This window comes from Drosophila yakuba, chromosome 3L (genome assembly GCF_016746365.2).
Source record: "Drosophila yakuba strain Tai18E2 chromosome 3L, Prin_Dyak_Tai18E2_2.1, whole genome shotgun sequence".
Lineage (NCBI taxonomy): Eukaryota > Metazoa > Arthropoda > Insecta > Diptera > Drosophilidae > Drosophila > Drosophila yakuba.
In genome coordinates this window covers 22,753,380-22,774,124 of record NC_052529.2, presented here as the reverse complement: position 1 = coordinate 22,774,124, position 20,745 = coordinate 22,753,380, and the positions used below count along the sequence as shown (strand labels likewise).

At 44.0% G+C, this 20,745-nt stretch overlaps 3 protein-coding genes and 1 long non-coding RNA gene across 5 annotated transcripts in view; 2 read left to right on the top strand and 2 right to left on the bottom strand.

The window, feature by feature from the left end:
* Positions 1–20,745, top strand: part of LOC6539326 (putative mediator of RNA polymerase II transcription subunit 19) — a 154,072-nt gene that overhangs the window by 63,105 nt on the left and 70,222 nt on the right. The gene's annotated exons all lie outside the window — the stretch shown is intronic.
* Positions 5,337–7,093, bottom strand: LOC6539820 (thioredoxin reductase 2, mitochondrial). The gene has a single exon (XM_002086668.4). The coding sequence runs from the start codon at positions 6,946–6,948 to the stop codon at positions 5,398–5,400; it is 1,551 nt and encodes a 516-aa protein (XP_002086704.1). The 5' UTR covers positions 6,949–7,093; the 3' UTR covers positions 5,337–5,397.
* LOC26534557 lies at positions 7,859–8,862 on the bottom strand. The gene is made up of 3 exons (XM_015189460.2): positions 8,707–8,862; positions 8,501–8,658; positions 7,859–8,448 (listed from the first exon to the last, which is right to left on the bottom strand). Exons 1-3 carry the CDS (start codon positions 8,789–8,791, stop codon positions 8,131–8,133), a joined length of 561 nt encoding a protein of 186 aa, XP_015044946.2. The 5' UTR covers positions 8,792–8,862; the 3' UTR covers positions 7,859–8,130.
* On the top strand, positions 8,915–19,991 carry LOC120321540. The gene is made up of 2 exons (XR_005561195.2): positions 8,915–15,752; positions 15,814–19,991. It is a non-coding gene; the product is annotated as an uncharacterized LOC120321540 (long non-coding RNA).

The window sequence follows — 20,745 nt, the reverse complement described above, 5'->3', positions numbered from 1 at the left end:
CCGGTGGTGAAGGATAGGGATATCTCTGCCCTTTTTTCGCTGGAGAACCGAGCAAAAGGGCAGTCGAACGCCGCGCTTTTGCTGCAGTTGGTGCAAGCAAAGTTGGCACCGTTTGTGCATAAACGATAGGTTTCTCCTTCTGTGCGAATGTTTCTATTTATTTACCACACGTTGTATGTGCATACGCCGCCGCGCTGGCTCTCACAAAAGCCGCAGAGTAACGAAAGCAAATCAACGCACTCACACACGCACACAATAAACACTCGCAATTATGTGTCTGTGTGTGTTTGCCGGACGGTTTGCCAGAGTTGCCAACCATTTGTGATGTTTTGGCTGGCACGCTATCAGAGCGCACACGAGTCCAATGTCAAATATGCGACTCCCGACGTTGGCAAACAAGACAATGAAAATACTTCCCCATCTGTCTCCTGTCTCCCTTCTGCAGGATCTTGCCCCATCCCCTCTCATCGCAGTTCCTGTTTTTCCTCTGTTGGCGTCTGTTGGCGGCAGCGGCGGCCCTTGTTGGCTTTAAGCAACAAAACAAATACGCGCGACCGCAAAAGAGATGCGATCGTGAAGCAGGAACTGCACAGAGGGAGTGTATTATCAGGTGATTAAAAGTGCTCTTCTAAAAGGGAAATGTTTGCTTGTTTGTTTGTTTTTTATTAATAGAAATATTAAGTATACATTCAATGCATATCCCGTGCCCGATTAATGTAAACCAATTTAAAAGGCCGATTGAAGAGTGCTTAATGTGAACTCCAGCTTTTTTTTTCGTAATTATACCCGTTACTCGTAGAGTAAAAGGGTATACTAGATTCGTTGAAAAGTATGTAACAGGCAGAAGGAAGCGTTTCCGACCATATAAAGTATATATATTCTTGATCAGGATCAATAGCCGAGTCGATTTGGCCATGTCCGTCTGTCCGTCCGTCTGTCCGTCTGTCCGTCTGTCCGTCTGTCCGTCTGTCCGTCTGTCCGTCCGTCTGTCTGTCCGTATGAACGTCGAGATCTCAGGAACTACAAAAGCTAGAAAGTTGAGACTAAGCATACAGACTCCAGGGACATAGACGCAGCGCAAGTTTGTCGAATCATGCTGCCACGCCCTCTCTAACGCCCACAAACCGCCCAAAACTGCCACGCCCACACTTTTGAAAAATGTTTTAATATTTTTTCATTTCTGTATTGGTGTTGTAAATTTGTATCGATTTGTCAAAAAACTTTTTGCCACGCCCACTCTAACGCCCACAAACCGCCCAAAGCTGCCACGCCCACACTTTTGAAAAATGTTTTAATATTTTTTCATTTCTGTATTGGTGTTGTAAATTTGTATCGACTTGTCAAAAAACTTTTTGCCACGCCCACTCTAACGCCCACAAACCGCCCAAAGCTGCCACGCCCACACTTTTGAAAAATGTTTTAATATTTTTTCATTTCTGTATTGGTGTTGTAAATTTCTATCGATTTGCCAAAAAACTTTTTGCCACGCCCACTCAACGCCCACAAACCGCCAAAAACTGTCAGTGTTGAAGACCTCCTTCGCACTTCCACAAGCTGAGTAACGGGTATCATATAGTCGGGGAACTCGACTATAGCGTTCTCTCTTGTCTTGGAGCTGGATTCTGTATTTTAAATGGAAATGGTACCCCGCAAATACTCCACTTAGTTAAATATCAGGATTGATTTCGAGTTTTTCCGAGATTCCATTCAATGTACTTTTAATTTACTTTACAAAGAGATTTTTACTCCGAAAACTGAAAACATTTTTGAGAGGCGGAAGTCCAGTTGTACATAGAGGTGATGTTAAGTAAAAAGGCAAGTATCTAATCGTATCTGGCTTAAGAGTGTGTTGTTTATTTTTAAACGGTAGTGATTTTGAGTAGGAAGTAAGTAATTTTTCATCAGATGCCAGTCGACATTCACGCGACCACCTCTATCACAAACTGCCGCCTTTAGTTGAGTCCTTGCCACATTCCCCCTGGTCACATGATTTTGTCATTCTGTGAATGCGAGCAAAGTTTGCCGAGAGCTGTGCGGCGAGGGACGTGCGGAGGGGTCAGATGTACAATTGCTTTTATGAAATTAAATTACGGCACACATACTTGAGCACTCGAAATCGCAATCGAAATTGTTGAAAAGATGCTTGTTTTAAGAAAGCTCTGGTAGCTGGTAGCGATTGTGGTTTCAGTGCATCCTGAACTGAGCTGAATACAGGATGAAAGGATGAAGAAAGGAAGCCAGCGCTAAACGGCTAAAAGTAATCAATTAATTTCCGTCGCAATCGATGATCAATTTTAATTTAAGTTACTGCAGTAATTGGGTGAAGACTTAATATACAATTATCGTAAAGTGTAAAGTGTTCTTTGTAATGCAATCAACAGAAACAGAAATGCCTGCGTTCCTTTGAAATATGTTTGTATTTTTCCTCGATTGCGAGTTTGAGGATGAAAACTGACCGCAAAACACAAAAGACACATGCCGAACTTAAAGCTGCAAATGTAATTAAATAATTGCAATTAAGCACGGGAAACGAGAGCGCAGAAGGAACTCGAAAATTACATAAATAAATTAAATACCTCAAATAATCAACACATTATCAACTTTTACGTAATTACACATTCAGCACACAGCGAAGATGCAGATCCGGATATAAAGGCAGATGGAGACGCATAAGCGGATAGCTATGCATATGCAGATAAAGTTGGATCCTTTCAGATGCGGAGGAGCTCAAGCAAAGCAAAACAATGGGAATCGGCAAACATGTGTAGGACTGACTGACAAACACATATACAGATATACGTCCGAGCAACAATTGCGGCGTAATTTGGTAAATGGAAATGGATACATTTAATAACTAAACTAAATAGGAAGTCATCCTGCTTACCATTGGACTCCGCCTCGGTCTGCATCCTAATGGATATTTGTTTATTTGCATGGAAATTCGAAATTAAACTATTGAATCATTGAAAGCCCTTTGACTTGGTCTTGCGTGGAACGTGCACAGCTCCGGTTACTCCGATCCCCTCACCTGTGCGTGCCCCACACCAGTCTCAACTAGGCAAACAAATCAAACTGTGATTGCAAAATTTAATAGGATTTAAAAATTCCGAATTGCTAAACAAGTCCTAGCCTTCTCCCCTCCTCCGATCGAGAGTACACACTGTGCGGCTAGAGCTGCCACGCCGACCAAGTAACCACAAGCTGCTGTGGTTGCGCGTCCAAAGTGGAATTGTTAGTAATGCGTTGATGAGAACGCCAACCGTTCGTCTTTCCATCAGCAGGAAGCTGGAGTGCCGGACGAGGACCCTTGACGAGGATTAATTTAAATGAGATTTTTAATTTACTTTAGTCTATTGAGGCGACGGCAGCGGGCTTTGTTTCAGCACTGATTGCACAATTTCGCAAGCAAGTTGTGCGGACTGTGTGATCAAGGTGTCGCCCTGGGCTGGGGATTGTGCCTCCTCCTCTCCATCCGCCACCCACACACACATAATTCCTACCGATTCTCTTTTGATAAGCTTGCCACCGTCTCAACGGCAGAGCCAAAACAATTAATGTGCCGTTCGCACTCAAGAGCACTCAATATGGAGAAGGAACCAGAAAAGGAGCAGTGGTCCGACCACTCGGACACGCAATCAGAGAAACTTTTCCGCACTTTCCCCGTATTGTAATTCAAGACTTTCTCCTCTTTACCCTCCGTAACCACCGGGTCAAGCTGCCAATGACCGAAAACCGGAAAACCGGAGAACAATAATAGGAACAACAATGCAATTGCCAAATGCCAACTCCGGGCTCGAGGATCCGGATTGCAGATGGGAGTGCTGAAGATGAAAATAGTTTAAGTGCAAAATTTTACGCTTTATCAAATTACCCGCGGGTGCTTTAACTTACAGCCAAACTTCGGGATGAGCAAAACTTTTCCAACCCCGTGCAGCTGCAGCTGGGCGCTCAGGTCACAATTTATGATTCTAAGGTGTTGCAATGAAAACTACCAGCTCCTTCCGATGGCCGGACTGAATTTGTTATATTTCTTACTGTCGGCCAGACCATTTGTTAAATGAGTTGGCAAAGCTAATCGAAAAGTTACGGCTGAGACTGTGGGAGCGCGGAGCTCACTGGCAGATGCACCGCCTTGACCTGGATCCCGGCCCACCTGGACATGCCCTCCTCTGATGACCGGCACAAACAAACGAATAAATAACGCCAGGGCAAACAATTTCACCGAGGACTATACGGCGTCCAAGCGGTACCCGAAATCGGCCAGCTGCAATAAAAAAAATAATTTATAACAGAGGAAAAGGCTGTGAGAACGAGAGCGAAAGTGGGAGAAACCCAAAATGCTAAAGTAAGATTTATGCAAATCGGAAGTAAACATTAATCAACATTTTTTATCCTTGTTGTTTGTTGTTGCTCGTGCCACGAGCATCCATTGTGTGTGTGTTGTGGGTCGTTGTGGCCCAAATTCTGGCGCCGCTTGCCAGATTCCGGGCCACTGACACGCCACCGGCCTCGGAAACGGATACGCAGGTCACCTCCAGGGGAACAAAGTGTTTTTCACCACCAACTTCATAAATTAAAACTTCATATGTCAAAAATGGCATTCGTTCTGTGGGTCTTCAGTGCTTCCCCGACTTACTAAGTGCGGCTCTGCCATTTATAAAAAAGTGTCAAATCAAAGGAACGTGAGCCACACATCCCAACGAGCAATTCGTCGGAGAAATGCAATTCAGATTCGGTTGGGGCATGTGTAGTTGCGTATTCAGCACTGTATACTTTTCCTAATAAATAAGCTTGATGTATAAAAGAAATTAAAATATTTACCGCATGGTTTTATTAGTTTTGGTTTGCCGAAGCTAGAATCATTTCATGTACTTTATAGCATAATTTTACAATTAGAGACTTCTGAAATTGAATTGCTAGTAATTCTATAGCTAAACACAGCAAACTAATTAATTTTATGCTTTGAGAATAATCTGTACCGATGTGTGTATAAATAATATTTCCTGTAATTATTACTTTAAAATGTAATCAAGAGAGAACGCTATGGTCAAGTTTTTTGACTGACAGTTAATGGGATGGCAAAGTAGAAATTTGATATTTGATATTGTTTCACATATGTTAGTTATGTAAATTTTCCTCGATTTGCAAAAAATCTTTTATCAGATAGTACCCCGCCTCGAACATTGCGTTCTCTCCTGATTTTTTCTTTGTACCAACAATGAATCAACATGAAAGGCACAATTTTTGAAATACGGATTTAAGATGCATAAGTTATTTGGTTAGAGGTGTGAGACCTTTTTCGTCGGGTGTTATTTGTTATTGAAAATTGAACACACTTTATGTGGGAGAAATCTGCTTTATTTCTCACCAGAGGACACTTATTACCCAGACACAGAACTAACTGCAGCAGGAGGCTGGAGTAGGATCCCGACCAGATCGCTTGGTAATTGACAGCCTGGTAAACTCTTCGGCGGTGGTGGGGTGGATTCCCACCGTATTTAGCAGGGTTTTAACGGTCAAGCCAGACTTAAGGGCTGCGGCGAAGCCTTGGATGACCTCGCCGGCGACTGGACCGATGTAGTGTAGGCCTAGGATCTTCTGGTCCCCGGATACCTCGGCTACGGCCTTGAGGTAGCAATGGCGCACGCTCTTCTGGGGAATAAAAAACTCGGTGGGCTTGTAGTAGCCGTGGAATACCTCGATGTTGTCAGCTCCGCGCAGTTCGATCGCCGTTTCCTCCGACATGCCGACACAGCTGTATTCGAGCGGAGTAAAAACTGTGGTTGCCACGTCGGCATAGTCCATCAACTGTGTGGATCCGGCAAAAAGACGCCTGGCAAGCAGGCGCCCCGACAGGATGGCCACCGGCGTTAGCTCGGGTCGACCATATATGATGTCCCCAACAGCAAATATATGAGGCACGCTGGTGGCCTCCGCACCGTCCACCACGATCTTGTCGTCATGAGTCTTCACTCCAGCGGCCTCCAGGTTGAGGTCCTCAATTAGGCCTTTGCGTCCGATGGCCCACAGCACAGTGTCAAAGACGTCGCTGCCGTCCTTTTGGGTGGTTGTGTTGTGGTACCGGACCAGGAGCCGCCCATCCGCCTGCCTCTCCACGGCCTTGGGGATTGTGGTGCCCAGGAATGGGATGCCTCGCTCAGTCATCATAGCGGCCAGCAGCTCGGACATCTGGCGATCAAAGCCGCGCAGCACAATGGAGCGCACCATGACAGTAGGCTCGTAGCCAAGTCCCTTGAGGAAGCAGGCGCACTCCAGACCCACGTATCCGGCGCCCACCACAAGGGTGCGACCCGGCTCTCGCTCGTAGCTGAATATATCGTCGCTCGTGATGCCCAGTTCAACGGCTCCGGGAATGTCCGGGTAGCGTGGCCTTCCGCCCACGGCCACCACCACGTACTCTGAGGTCACCTGGCGGTTTTCGGCACCCGGCATTGCCACGTATTCGATGGTGTGGCTGTCGCGAAAAGAACACATCGAGTTTACATACTCCACCTTCTTGTCGCGCAGGTCCACGCGGGTTACCCAGTTCACGGACTTGATGTGGTTCTGCACGGAGCGCACCAGCTTGCGCCAGTCGGGACGTAGGTTCTGGTCGTCTACATTCCAGCCGTAGGCCACCGCCTCGTGGACAGCTTCGCCCAGCAGCGAGGCCTGGTGCATCAGCTTCTTGGGGATGCAGCCCACGTTCACGCAGGTGCCGCCGATGCCCCACTTGGTACCCACTGGAGTGGGCTTGACGTAGTCGAAGCAGAGCACGCGGGCTCCGCAGCCAGCCGCCTCCTTAGCGCACGCCAATCCCGCCGATCCCCCACCGAGCACAACCAAGTCGTAGTCGTAGCGTGGTCTTGAGGCAGCATGGCGGTACCATCCTAGGCTGGGCCGAAGTGCGTTGTGGGTGGAGGATCGCAGAAACTTTATCATCGACATATTGGACTGATGAATTAGACGGGGACGAATTTCAGTTTGAAAATAAGATAAACTGGAAATTTTCGACTCGGCACTGCCAACTTGTGAAATAATTAGACACCCCACAAAAGCCAAGGTGTCAAAAAACCCTGGGCTGTGTTCCACCAAATCATAACATTACACTTGGCTGACGCTCTATTTCTTTGAAGTTTGCCGTATTTTAAAGTAAATAATTCTACGTTTATAATATTACCTGAAGCCTGTTAAAACAATAAAAGTCCCACTGGCCCAGATATCGCCATTTTGCTGACATTTCTTGCGATTACGTTAAATTGACCCACATTTACGGTACCACCTCCCCAAAATTGCCACCAACTGAAGGGAACTGGTTTTTAGCATGTGTAGATTGATATGGGGTAAAGACGACGATGTTCCGTTTCGTAGGCCTGATCTGCTCGAATCTCTGGGGAACTAGCACAAGGGGAACTATTAAAGGAGACCCAGGGATCCATATTTTCGACCCCAGGGTAGATATCTTACGCAATATCTTGCTCGCCCACCGAAAAACACTTTCTTCCCCAAGAATTGGCCAAACCTTTGGCATATACATATATACAAATCCACTGAAATGGTGGAATGTAAGTTTCAATGATTTATGCTTGTCGGCCATAACTATTTGGAATTTTTGGCTGGCCGTTGGCAACCAGTTTCCTAACCTGCATCCCCTCCCAAATGTAATGGCGCTCTGGTCTGCTGCCTCCGCAATCCCAATCCCTATCCAATCCAGGTCCAAGTCCATGCCTTCCTAATTTCTAATCTAATATTTTTGCCTTCAAGTTCCGGACGACGGTCGGGTGAGGCAAGAGAAATTCCTTGCCTTGGATGCTTGGCCGTGTCCAATGTCTGTTTTGGATATGATTTACTTTTGCGGTTTGTTTTTGGTGCGTTTAACCGCAAATATTTAATGGTTTTATTTCCCAATGCTCGGCCGGCCCTCAGCTGCGATTCATTTGTACATGTCCTGGTGTGCGGCAGTGTTCGTGTGTGCGTGCTAGGTATCTGCTGTGTGTCTGGTGTTTTCTGGCATATTTATTAGTTGAACCACCGACCCAGTATTTTTAGATGGGGCAAGGTTAAGCACCTGACTGATGGCGACCCAGTTAAGGGCGGTTGAACCTGTGGTCCGGCGTTCAGTTTTAGAGCTTAATTTTGTGAGCTATTGTCAATCGTTCCTGAATTTTCCTCTCCGGGATGTGGCTGCTGTTCAGGGATAGACTGGGACTCAATGCGGCGATTGGGATCTGCGTCCATTCTTATCTGAAACTTCATAGTTCCTATAATCAAACTCAAGTGCAGCATATTCATCAGCAATCCGAAAAAGACCAGGGGAGCGTAGTATCCCCAGCAGAGGTCGCTCCACCACAAGTGCCACATCATCTTCAGGTGGAGAGCACTCAGGGACTGGTAAACGTAGAAGTTCCACATGAGAATTACCGCCACCAGCCCGGCGAAGTGATGGATCTGGTTGTGAATTGGGTACATTATGGGGTCACCGACTTATGTAGTCATTTACCTGAAAGAGTGCTGGGAGAAGTAGCAAGATGTTTACATATATGTTGAGGTCCCACAGGTTTTCCCCGAACTCTGCATTTGGGGCTTGCGGTGTTACAGGAGCGAAGATCCTGCCGATAATAGGAATATGATACCAGACACTTTTCCTGGCCGTAGAAACTAAAAAAGATTCAGTAACTAGGATGCATCAACATTGAAGGAACTTACCATTAATAATTTGACTGATTTCCCTGATTATATATCCCAACAGGCCGTTGTAAAAAAGCAAGTTAAGAGCAGGCATGCACGACATGATGCGACTGTAAAAAATATACAATAGTTTAGTTTGAAGGCTTTATCCCTTACTACTACAACTGGAGCTGATATTTTTACTATGTTGCTGACTGAAAAATGGGAGAAAATCAGATTATGCCTTATACTCCTTACGGCAGAATAATGAAAGCTTTTATTGCAGTTTGATTTTTATTATCAGTAAATATCGTTTTCTCTGGCTATAAACTTATAAGTAATTTTCATATATTTTCTATCCTTTGCAGGTAAGTAGCACCTATTCCCAGTCGGGTGGTTGCAGTCGCGTTTATTCTCATCAGAGAATTTAAATAAGGGAATTAATATCAGAATATCCTCCAACAATGAAACTTTTCCGGGGAAACGCGGAAAAAACTTCGGAATGGATGCGATAAAAGTTTAATTCAAAGTAAGGCTTCCCTCCACTCCTCTTCGCTAAGATCGTAGGCCTAATGTGCTGACAATCGTTGGATTCCAGACCACTCAGACCTCAGACTCTCCCTTGGTATAATTTCAACTTTAAAATGACCGGGGACGATCCTAGGCAATAAAAGAAAAGGCAGAATGCAATAGGGGGATTGGAAATGTATGGCGTAAACTTTTGCAAAAGTTGTAAAAAATGAAAAAGTTCGTCAATAAACATTAGAAAAACTTTTGCGCCTCGTCTCACCTTACCATTTTGTGATTTAAATCGCTCCGCATGCCCACAAAGTCAGTAGGCATAATACGAGTCCTTTTTGTGATGGCACCTGCCTAGCGACAAGTTTATAAAATGTTTTCCGTCTCAAATGAAAGCCCAAATTAAGCCCAATCCCAAATATCCTCTAAGGATATTATTATGTTTCTGTCTGTCGTCAGGCAAATAACGAGGACCACTCAAGGTCTGAGGAGATCCGGAGCGGGTTTTGCGGAACCGTCATGGTAATGAGACAAACGGTCAAAAATCATCAAATATTAATTAAGTTTGCGCCTAATTAGTTTGGTTCAGCGCCAAAAATCCGCCTTTCTCTCCTTCTCGCAGGGTTAGAGACATCAAAATGGTGTTCGATTCGGACCCGAGGCTCAATTTCTCCAAAAACCCCAATGAATTACACCGCCTGGACGGTTCCGTTTGCCCAGTTAAAGTCTAATTACAGAGGAAGCATGGAGCAAGGCGGCCGAATCGGGTCAAAAGTTAACTATGTGGCAAAAAAAGTATTTGACAAATGTCGGGGATGATAAAGGGGCTGAAGACAGCACTGGTTGGAAGGATGCCGATAGTGAATTAACAAAAAGCCAAGATTTGGTCAAAAATTTTAACAATACCAAGAAAGCGTCGAGAGAAATCCAATGGTTTATTTACGTTTATTTGTCAAAATATTTGCAGATGGCAAACTTTTTTTTGGAGCAATTATTTATTTTGTTGTCAATGCGAGGAATAAAGTGTTCAATACTTTCTCGGTTTACCCTGTTGTGTCCGCCTTAACAGCTGAGGAAAATGTTTCATTCCATGCTCAAATATTTAATTTCGTTTATTGAAGTATTTGCTGTTTGGTTTGGCTAACAAACAGTTCCTGACGTGGTTGACTGTTAGAGGGCATTTTGGGAAACAGCAGAACCACACACGTGCCTTGGTACTCGCAACTTCTTGACCAACATTCATTCATTTCCAACGCAAGTCTTTTCCCAACTAAGCGGGACATGTGAGGGTTGCAGCCTTCATTTGTAGTTTGCCAGATTGTTTGTTAGCTGCCCCACTTGAAACAAGAATTTTATTAATTAATTTGAAACCGTTGCCATTGACGAGGATTCCGGAATTGGCTTCACAGCCAGAAGGATTTAAGTTTGGCATGTGATAAGTTTACATAGGCAAAGTATAATATTTTAGGTGTACATTTGTTGGGGCAGTATTTGCGGGATGAGATTCTCTAATTGATTTCGCTCCGGTCATTGAAAACAGCTTGTTTGGGAAAATCCAAATAGGTTTTCGTATTTTACATAAATGAATAAGAACTTTAAATCCAGGTCTAATCTCAGAATTATCTACACCAATTTTTGCATAAAAGTGTTATCAGTGTTTATACCAATTATTATCCTTCCTATACACACTCATTCTTTGTGAGACTATTAAAGTGGGCTACACAAGTTCCGATAAATTCATAAAACTAAATCCACAAAATTGGCTAGACATTTCCAAAAAGCCGCTTTTACGATCCCTCTGTTGTTCGACCTCTCGCCAAAGCGAGAATAAACGACTTGTAAATGTTTTTAATTGCAGACGGATATTTTGTACAGATTACATAACTAGCATTCGAAAGCTCGCTTAGGCTCATAAAAGCCAACGCCCACACACAAAATGTTGGGGAGATGGGTATCATCTTCATAAAGGCACATAAGCCGCATCGTATCCTGCATATATTTTCCGGTTATGTGGCCAGCAACAGCTATATCAGCCGCAATTAAAACCAAGGCTAGCTCAGCAAAATGCTGTGCGTAGATATTACCCCCCAGGAACTGCCCCAGTGCCCTTTCTCAAAATCAAGTATACGACATGATAGCCACACTTTTTGTGTGTGTGGCATTGGTGACTCTGGTAAAGTGCGAGTTTCAATACTTCCTGCTGGGCTCCCAGTGCGGCTTTCTTTTACAAGCACAGCACTCGACCGAAAAACCCCTCACACTTTGGATGCCAGTCAGCTGAAAAAGGGCTTCACACTTGTAGTTGATTCCGAAAACCGCTATCTATCGAGTTATTACCTTTTAAACCAAATACATCTCAAATTTCTACAATAAGACTAATTGCTTGCAGTTGACCAGTATTGTACTAAATTAATTCATCGTTGCTGACCTAACCATTGTCAAGTAGGCTTTGAGAAAGTGGGATCCTTGTTGAGGCAGATCTGTAGGCTATCACCAAAAATATCGCAGTTGTGAGCCACACAAACGTTCGTGGAGCAAAATAAGTTTATATCAGTATAACCCGCTCTCGATCCTAAATTAGCCGTGTCGTACAAAAATATCCGTCGGTCTGTTTGTCTGTCCGTATATATTAATGAACGGCGAGGTCTCGGGAGCTTTAAAATTAAAAAAGTTGACATTAAGGATGCTGATTCTATGAATCAATGACATTGTTATGTTTGTAATAGTCCTGTACCAGTTAACTTAACTCAAGCTCATTTATTTTGTAAACATTGAAATATACATACCTACAGAGTGGATGTCGAAATGGTTGTGGTCGAACAGTATTTTTAAGTCCTAATTAGAAATAATACGGAAACTTAAATTGCAATAAATCGATAATTGCAGTTGTGGTAAAATAATTGATGCTAGGGTTTGTTAATGCAGAAATATCTTTTGATTAAACTCGATTGTATCATTTTTCTATGCCTGCTTGCAATTAGGGATCGTAAAATATGAAAGGCGATGCTCTAATTACATATTTAATTCCTTTATTTGCTGTTACAAAAAATAAATTTAAATTTTTTCTGAAAACAATTCAACTAATACCGTAATCGGATTTGGCTTGGCAGGTCAATTGCAATAAATAAATTAATCATAGGCTGTGGAAATTATCAGGGAAATATTATTTAGATTTCGTTCACCCAATTTAGCTCGTTGTTGGAGCCTGAGCTCTTTAATAATATCCGTTGGTATACACCGACATCATCGTCAAACTAGAAAGTGTTTTATTGTTGGAAGGATTCGACAAGCAAAAGTTTTGCATGTAAATGACACAGAGTGCGGTGCGTAGTTGAATATATCATTTATATGTTATATAGGGGTTTTTGGTGAGTTGTTCACATATTTGCTGAATTACCGTGCTTCCTAGGTAAAAGTTGAAATGCTCTTTGCGTGTTTCTGTGGTTATCAAATTTGCTGCTACCAAAACTGTTGGGAAAGTGCCGGAGACAACTAACGATGGGATTATGGGCAGGTGTGAAAGAATAGTCCAGAAATCATATCTGTACCACGTATCGAAGTCGCTCTTAGTTCTTTGAAGGACTAGCTTTTTCTCATACCGCGAAATCTCGTTGTCCTTGAAAGCGCACAAGTATACTCAATGGCCTGATTCGCTTATCAGAGGAGCAGAAAGAATTTCTGCGGAATCTAATCCTCCACGCCCAACATTTTGCTCAACTGAGTGGATAAATGCTTCATTTAGCAGGCAAAGATACCCCCTTTAATCACGCAACACCGCAACACCGCAACAGTACATTTTCTTTTTTCCTATTCGATCCCAGCTTGGGTGTTCACTTGAACTTAACTACAATTTGGTCGCCGCATTCATGCATATTGATAATCTTGAACGCTTCAATGCTCATTTACCCATCTTATAAGGTGCACAGCCCGGGCTTCCCCAGCCACCCAACCACTCGCCCAAGGAAGGTCCCTAAACTCAAGTTTTTAATCATGCGTGGGCGGTCAGTTAGCCTTTGATTCGTTTTCCCCATCATCTGCTCTGCAATGCCCTTCGCCCCTCCCAGCTCCGTAATCTCCAAGGGATGTGTGTTCATTTTGGGGCTACATCATTTATGGGCTTCTTCATCCTTTTCCAGCCAGAGGCGGCCACTTTTCCAATCAACTTGAGTGTATGCCAGTGTGAGCTGGGAAAGAAAAGGGAGGGGAAGGAAAGGACTCTTGTTCCTGCTGATGCTGACTTTGTGCCGATTTTTCATATTTTTCATTCGGCAAAATATATATTTTTTAATGCCTTTTATTAAATCGGCTTAGATTTATTGTACATGTACATCATCGTTTTCCTCACATATGTGAAACTACACTCGGAGAATTTAAGCAAAATATTTTAAAATTTTAAAGTGTCCGATTAACTAGGGGAATTTTCTGTTAACTATATACCATATTATTTAAGCCTCTTCTTATAGCATAATATACATATTCGATTATTATAATTATTATAAAATACAATAACTAATTATTTTGAGTAATAACCTTAAGCAGAGAAATTGGATTTTATTTGTTTTGTTTCTCTCTGTGCGATTTGTGTGATTGAGTAGTGACGTCGCTTTTAAAATCTATATTGAAAGTTGTCTGCCAATACGGGAAAAGTTCCTTTATGAGTCTTAAAGGAAATATTGAATTATACAAGTATTCGAACCGAAATTGCTTTTGGAGGTACGGAAAAGATAATCTTCTGTAATCTAATGAAGACGATAACTGAGTAGCTTTCAATTTGTTTTAAATGATAAAAACTGGCAATAGAAATGTGTAACCGACTAAACGCTTACAAAATTGACACAATTTGCTATGAATTTGCAATGTCCTTCTGCCGGACTTGGTTCTCCGCACACACTTGCACTAGGACATTTCGGTCACTAATTGTGATTGATGCACTTTAAAATTGTTGGCAAATTATTATTGCCAAAAGGCACGATGACCCGCCACCACCACTCCCCACTCCCCACCCCTACATGTACCCAGCCCCCCCCTGCCTAACTCAATTAGTCAACCTGCCTGCTGCTGGTGACGTTGACGTTCCTGCCGTTGAGTCCTGGCGTCCTGCAGTCCTGGCCAACTGTTGCAACGAAATTACCACAAAGTTTTCTGTTTGCTGCATAATTAAAAAGTTTGAAAAGCTTTTGCCGAAACCAGGCAACAACCAGGACGCATCCCCTCCCGGAAAAGCCTCCGGTCTGCCTCGTCCTTCTTCCTGCTGCGTACTACGGGCTAACTATTATAAACCAGCGGTTATGCGGCGGTTGCAGTTTTTGCATGATTGACAGCCCAAAAGCCTGAAACGAGAACGAGGACGAAAAGAAAAAACAGAAATGGGAATACGATGTCGAGGACATGCCGTTCATGGCACCAAGAGCTAGTCAAGGACATGCCCACGCATGTGCCACCCCCACCCCTCATTGTTGTGAAAATATTTTGAATTTTTCCAAAAGTTTCTCACTCGCTCCCACAAAATGTTTACATTTTTCATCAAATGAGTTTTAGATAATTAATTTCTATATGTTTATATTTCGCAACTGCAATACGGGGCTAATTGCGCATGACTACATATGTGTTTAGCCAGGTCGCTGTGAATAACAAAAAGTGGGCGGGAAATTGTTCTTTATCTTTTTTTGAATTCAGTAAATAGTGGTCGTGGATCCGCAGTCCACACGTGGCTAACTAATGACAACTCATTAGGCTTTAGCCTTGTTGTGCCTGAAAGTTTTCAAGCAAGAAACTATTTATGCGGGCTTCCCCATCACCCCATTTTTGATGCACAGCCTCCAAAGTATAAACTTACTCGACATTGCTGGAAAAGGACAAAGTGCTGGGAGCAACGCAGCTTGTCCCATAAATCATTTAACATAAACAAAAGCAAGTGGATCGCAATTTGTTTCATAGTCAGTCGTGGCTCCTGCTTCACCGTCCATGGCTAAACAGTTCCCCATCGCACTTATCCCGACCTCCCATCGCGTGGGTGGCATGTGTGTCCTCGGAGCCTGAGCACTGTTTTTCGCTATTCCCCGTTCGCAGATGCTCGAACGCACAGCTAGACACCTGACCGCATGACATTAAACAATTAAATTATTAGACAAGCCTATCGTAGGACTTGGTTTACTTCACCAAGAGTGAAAAATAGTGCGTGCCAATAGTTTTTTTCATAAAATTAATCGTAGTTCCCACCTAATGCATTACTCGAAATTATTACATTTTTGAAGAATGTTATTATGTGGCTTTATTTTCTCAATTTTACCAAAATATAATAAGTTGGTATATAATTAAATGTTTTGCTAATGTTGAACACAACACTTCGAAAACGTGAAATATTGGCTCTCTAGTCGGCAGTAGGTTCTGACATAAAGTTCATTCTGCTTCTAAAAATTTAAATGTTTAAAATTTGTGGTAACAGGAAATGGATTTCTTATGTCTTTCTGGACCACTTTCATTGGATGAAACTCTAGTGATCTTTAGGTTTTGTTATAGAGTCCGACCACAATATTGTTTCATTTTGCTGCAATTAAGTAAGGCAGGTATCATACTGTAGTTTAGTTACCTCTCGCCGTGCCCTCTGATTCCTTTTTTTCACTGCAGCTAACTTAAAATTTTTTAATCCCCGTTCAGGGCGGGTCTGAGGGCAAATTAATCTGCAGCGTGCTGGCCACTTTTAAACTAAAGCCAGAAGGCTTAGCTACCCCTACACGTCGGTCGGTGGACCCAATCCTATTCCACCTCTCTTTTGCTGCTGCCGGCTCAGAATGCTGCATTACTTGCCAAGGCAACCTGCAAAATGCCTGATAATGGATTATTCCATGCCATAAATGCAAATGCAGGCCAGGGCGCATAGCTGCTCTGCCGCCAACTGGTGGAGGTGGCCGAGCCAGGACTCAGCCAAGTTACCAACGATGACGCCATTTTGTGTAGCAACAGTTACACGGCTGGAAAAGAAGGCAACAAGGCACGGTGAGGAGGTGGGCGGCTTCTGGGGGCGGACCGAAGGCAGGTTTTTACGGGCACGGCAACTGCAGTCAACAAAGGCGCGTAAATTATTTTAGATTTACATTTCTGCATTTCGTTTGTGCCCGTTGTGTCTCTATCCTATGCGACTGCCACGCCCCTTCTCCCCTTCGCACTTCCCTGTTTGCGGCGTTGTTGTCCGTCGCTGCCGCCGCAGGCGTTGGGCAAGACGGCGTCGGCAGATAATTTATGCAATTTTTATGATTATTCATTATGAGCCAGGAAGCGCTCGACTGGCACGGTGGGCATCCAAGGACACGCCAGTGAAGGAGTTCTATTTTCGAGAGCTACACTTAAGCATAAGACTTGACTCTATAAGAAATCATGCATAAGTTCTATGAACTAAACTAAACTGATTCAGTACATTGTCAGTGAAGTAACAAATAAAAATATTTAAACATTTTAGTTTTATATAAAATTATATATAAAGTTAGATAAGTTTTTTAAACGAGTTTCTGCCAAATTGTAAATAAGCGTATAATAAAAAAGAATGACTCATCGGAAGTTTAATTGTACTGCTATTTCAATCATAAAGACTTCAAATATTGATCGGCTTAAATCAATAGTTATATGTAAATATACATATATGATAAGAGGCTCGAAATATATTAAACTTGTTCTATTTTTAATGTGTCCCACTGTGTCGACTTCTGGTTTGTCATGTCTGCGCCGCATTTGTTTCATATTTTATGCATTCATACAAATTTTTTTCTTAGCTCCAAGCGGAAATGCAACAAAACGTTGCCTTTTTCCCCCATCTCGTAGGAGAAGGGCAAACGACTCTCATATATTTTTTAACTAATTAGCATTAATTTAACCAACTGATAATTCCCGGGGCTTATACCCAGTCCAACTCCAGGTTCCAGGCTACTTTTTAATTTCCCTCTTTAGTTCCCCGTTGGTGTGTACAAAGCTAACCAATCCTGATCCTGGCCAGCGTTCAACTGCGTCGCTACAATTGTTGATTGCGTTATGCTCAAGTTAATAAAGTCATTTGCATCGCTGCTTTAAGTGGATCAGTTTTAAGAGAGCTGCTGGAGCGCAACATTCTTGGGGCTGCGAAAAGGTTACAACAGTTCTTCCAGTGTATAAATGTGCTCAGACAAAAGTCTCTGAAATTGGAAATCCCATAAACCGTTTTGGCGTTGTGGTTTCTACTTTCTTTTTTTTTTTGAGACTCCTGATGGAAGAATAAATATAAGTACATAAAGAAAGTCCCTCCTGTGTATCTGCCCGCACAAACGACATGAGAAAACGTCAATCTAATTGAAATTCTAGACAAAATCTTCGGCAAATTACCTTCATTGACAAAAATCTCTAATCCCCGTGAAGCGCAGCACCGAAGTCGCAACCGGAGGATAGAACCCAGACTCCGATAACTTATTCCTTGCAGTGGAAAAGTCGTCTCAGTGCCGCAAGAGGAAACATACTTGAAATGGAGCTACAGCTGAGGGAGAAGGTAGCGCAGCCCGGCGGAAACGGAAGTGCAGACGGGAGCGGCGATGTGTCTGGGTGGGTGTGTGACAATTGGAATGCAGGTGGATACTGCGGGGGTTGCTGCGCTGCTGTCGATGTCTTCCTCGTGCTCGAAAGTCGAAAAGAAATAGGTAAATACCTTGCGGTCTTCCTCCTTCGCCTTTTGTCGCCATTACGCTGAGTGCATTGGCCCACGCCCACGCCCACGCCACGCCCACTCTGTCCCAAAAGGAACGACGATGATGACAATGATGATGATGATGAAGCAGGGGGTGGTGCTCAAGCTCTCTCCAGCTGAATTTTTCATAGCCTGCAGCTGCTTTAGCGATTTAATTTAATCAACTGAAAGCGCATTTGCAGCTTTGCTAACCGCGCACTCGCACAAAAGAACACACGGGGCACTGCTCCCATTCACATACCCAAGTCGAGCATTATCCTCCAGGATGATGCTTCGCGCTCCTTGCATGTCCTCGTTTTGGGACATTGCTGTCATTCAACCCTGTCCACCTCTCAGCGCGGAATCTGGCCTGGGGCTGGATTGAGGCGTCTAAGCTGGCTTTACTGACTTCCTCGCTTATTGCAAATAAAATTTAGAATATGGTTTTTGCTCCGATCTTCGCATCCATGGTCTTATATTTGATCTATTTTGCGACGATCTTCAGACCCAGAACTACGCCTGCCCTGCAAAGGCTGTCATTCCCATTTGCTTCCTGGCTTTGGGCTGCTTGCAGCGTAATGATGTGCTAAACGGCACTGAAACACGCACAGAAACTCGCAGATAGACCCAGCCGCCCACGCAGCTAGAAAACAAATGCGCGACACACAGATTTACACTTCACTACACTGAACAACAAAACACGGGTAGCTGGGAGGACGACGGCAAATTTGCCTGCAGATTACCAATGACAACAAGCCCATGGGGCTGTTGCGAACGGGAAAGGGAAGGTTTTGCTGGTGCAGGATATGCCTTAGCTGAGATAATAATGATCCCAAAAACACCAGACACGCATCCAAACAAAAAACCGGCAAAGCTTGGCACAAAAAGAAAACCAACTTCAAAAATAGCAGTTCTTTAAAAACTGCACGCTCGCCTCGCTCGGTGCAGCCACGCCCATCCACGCGGATTTTCATAGCCAGCTCGGCGGACGAAACTTCTGTCGCAGAGCGCTAAAGTTGGCCCAAGGCTAGAAAAAAACGAAATATGGGGAAGAGTCGGACTGTCGGGCGGGGAACCCCACTTTAGCTCCCTGCGGGCGTATAATTTGTAGCATTGTTGTTGCCGCAGCTTCTGCGGTTTTCCGTTGTCGGTTTTTTTCTCGGATAAAATTTTCATTTGTAAGCGCGCGTAAAATTTGCACGCATTTTGAAGTATAATTTGACATTAATTCGATGCCCGCGGGACAGAGACACATCCGTCTGCCAAAATGATCCATCTATCTACTGTTTTATGAACATAACTAAACAGATGTTCCATACTTACCGGCTACGAATCGGAAATAGACCTCGAAACATACGATAGGAAACCGGTCTTTGTCTCATAAAAATGCAGTGGGTGCACTAATAGTCAAGGTCCAAAAGGAGGGGCAGCCAGACCGCCAATTAAACTTGATTCGTTCTACAACAGCTTTGGAATCTGTTCCGCAACCCCATCATGCACAGTCCGCATAACCATAACCAAATTTATTTAAAAACTGGAATCTAGAGGAGAGCGAATCGAGGAAAGGAATGGACAAATGTTGCATAAGGGCTAGCAAGTTTAAGAAGGGGACCTTCAAACAATGAAGCTTAACTCTGGTCAAAGGCAAATACCACTGATTGTGACAATCAGCGTGACAATAAAATTGGCGCCCAGGAGCAGAATTCGGATTTGGATTCGAATGGGGATCGGGATCGGCCCCGATTTGGGGTTGCGCATGGGGAGTGCCTCCGGAATGGATGGGATGGATGCTGGCAACAGCTGGCGGCGGAAGGCAGAGAACTGGGGCAGCTTTAAAACTTTGACAATTTCCATGGCCACTCAGTGCGACGGGAGAATTTTAAAATTCCAGGATGTCAGACTGCCAGGAGTCTGGGGCGGAGGCGTGGCCAGCAAAATGACAGCCCGGTGACACGCACAGACCAACTGTCACACCCGCTGAGCATGTGTGTGTCTAACCCTTGCAAAAATCTTTGCAGAAGTAAAATTTTGTGAAATGGCCAGGACCAACGGGGTGGAAAGGAAAGGAGAGCCGGGGAAAGAAAAGGAGAGCAAACACAAACATTAAAGGCACACATAGCAAGATGACGACTTTCCCTCCAGGCTGAATGCCTGAATGCCATCCTCACCCCCATTCACCCATCTTCTCCAGCCACTTGGTCCTCTCCTTAGCTGCCTGTAACATTATCTAAGCTAACAAATTGTCAACACGTACAAATGCGTTCACTCAAACGTAAACGGGGTAATAACCATTTTTCGTAATAATTTTATGTCACAACAAATCTAGGTTATATAAGCGATTCTCCTGCACTCGCAGCAGTTTTGTTGCCCATCCTCGAGGACTGGCAGATGTGTACTGCCAGGGAATTAGAAGGGGCAAGAGGGAGTTCGTCCCTGCCATGCAAATGTGACATTGAACCTGCCGGCAGGATTCCATCAAGGCTTAGCACTCTGCCGGTTTAGTCGTTTTCGGCTTTGCTTCGGGTTCAGTCAAGTCGGGCTTCCAGAGTATTTTGGAGTCGGAGTTCGGAGGATCTGCATAGGCAAGCTGAGGCTCATTGGCGCAAGTTGCTGGCTTCCGCTTGGCCGGAAACAGTTGCGTCCTCCCGACAACCCAATTGTCCGCTCGTCCTGCGCAAACTCCTTCTGCTGCTGCTGTATCGCGCTGAGATATAAACTAAAGTCGTCACGTAAGAAAAGTTTATGGCCAAAAGGGAAAACGAGCCAAAAGAAACCGACGAAGTTGAAGTCACAGAGCGAGACTCAGATCCAGGCGATTTCCAGCAGCTTTTGGCAAATGACAACATTTCGTTGGACACGCGCCATGCCACCAAATC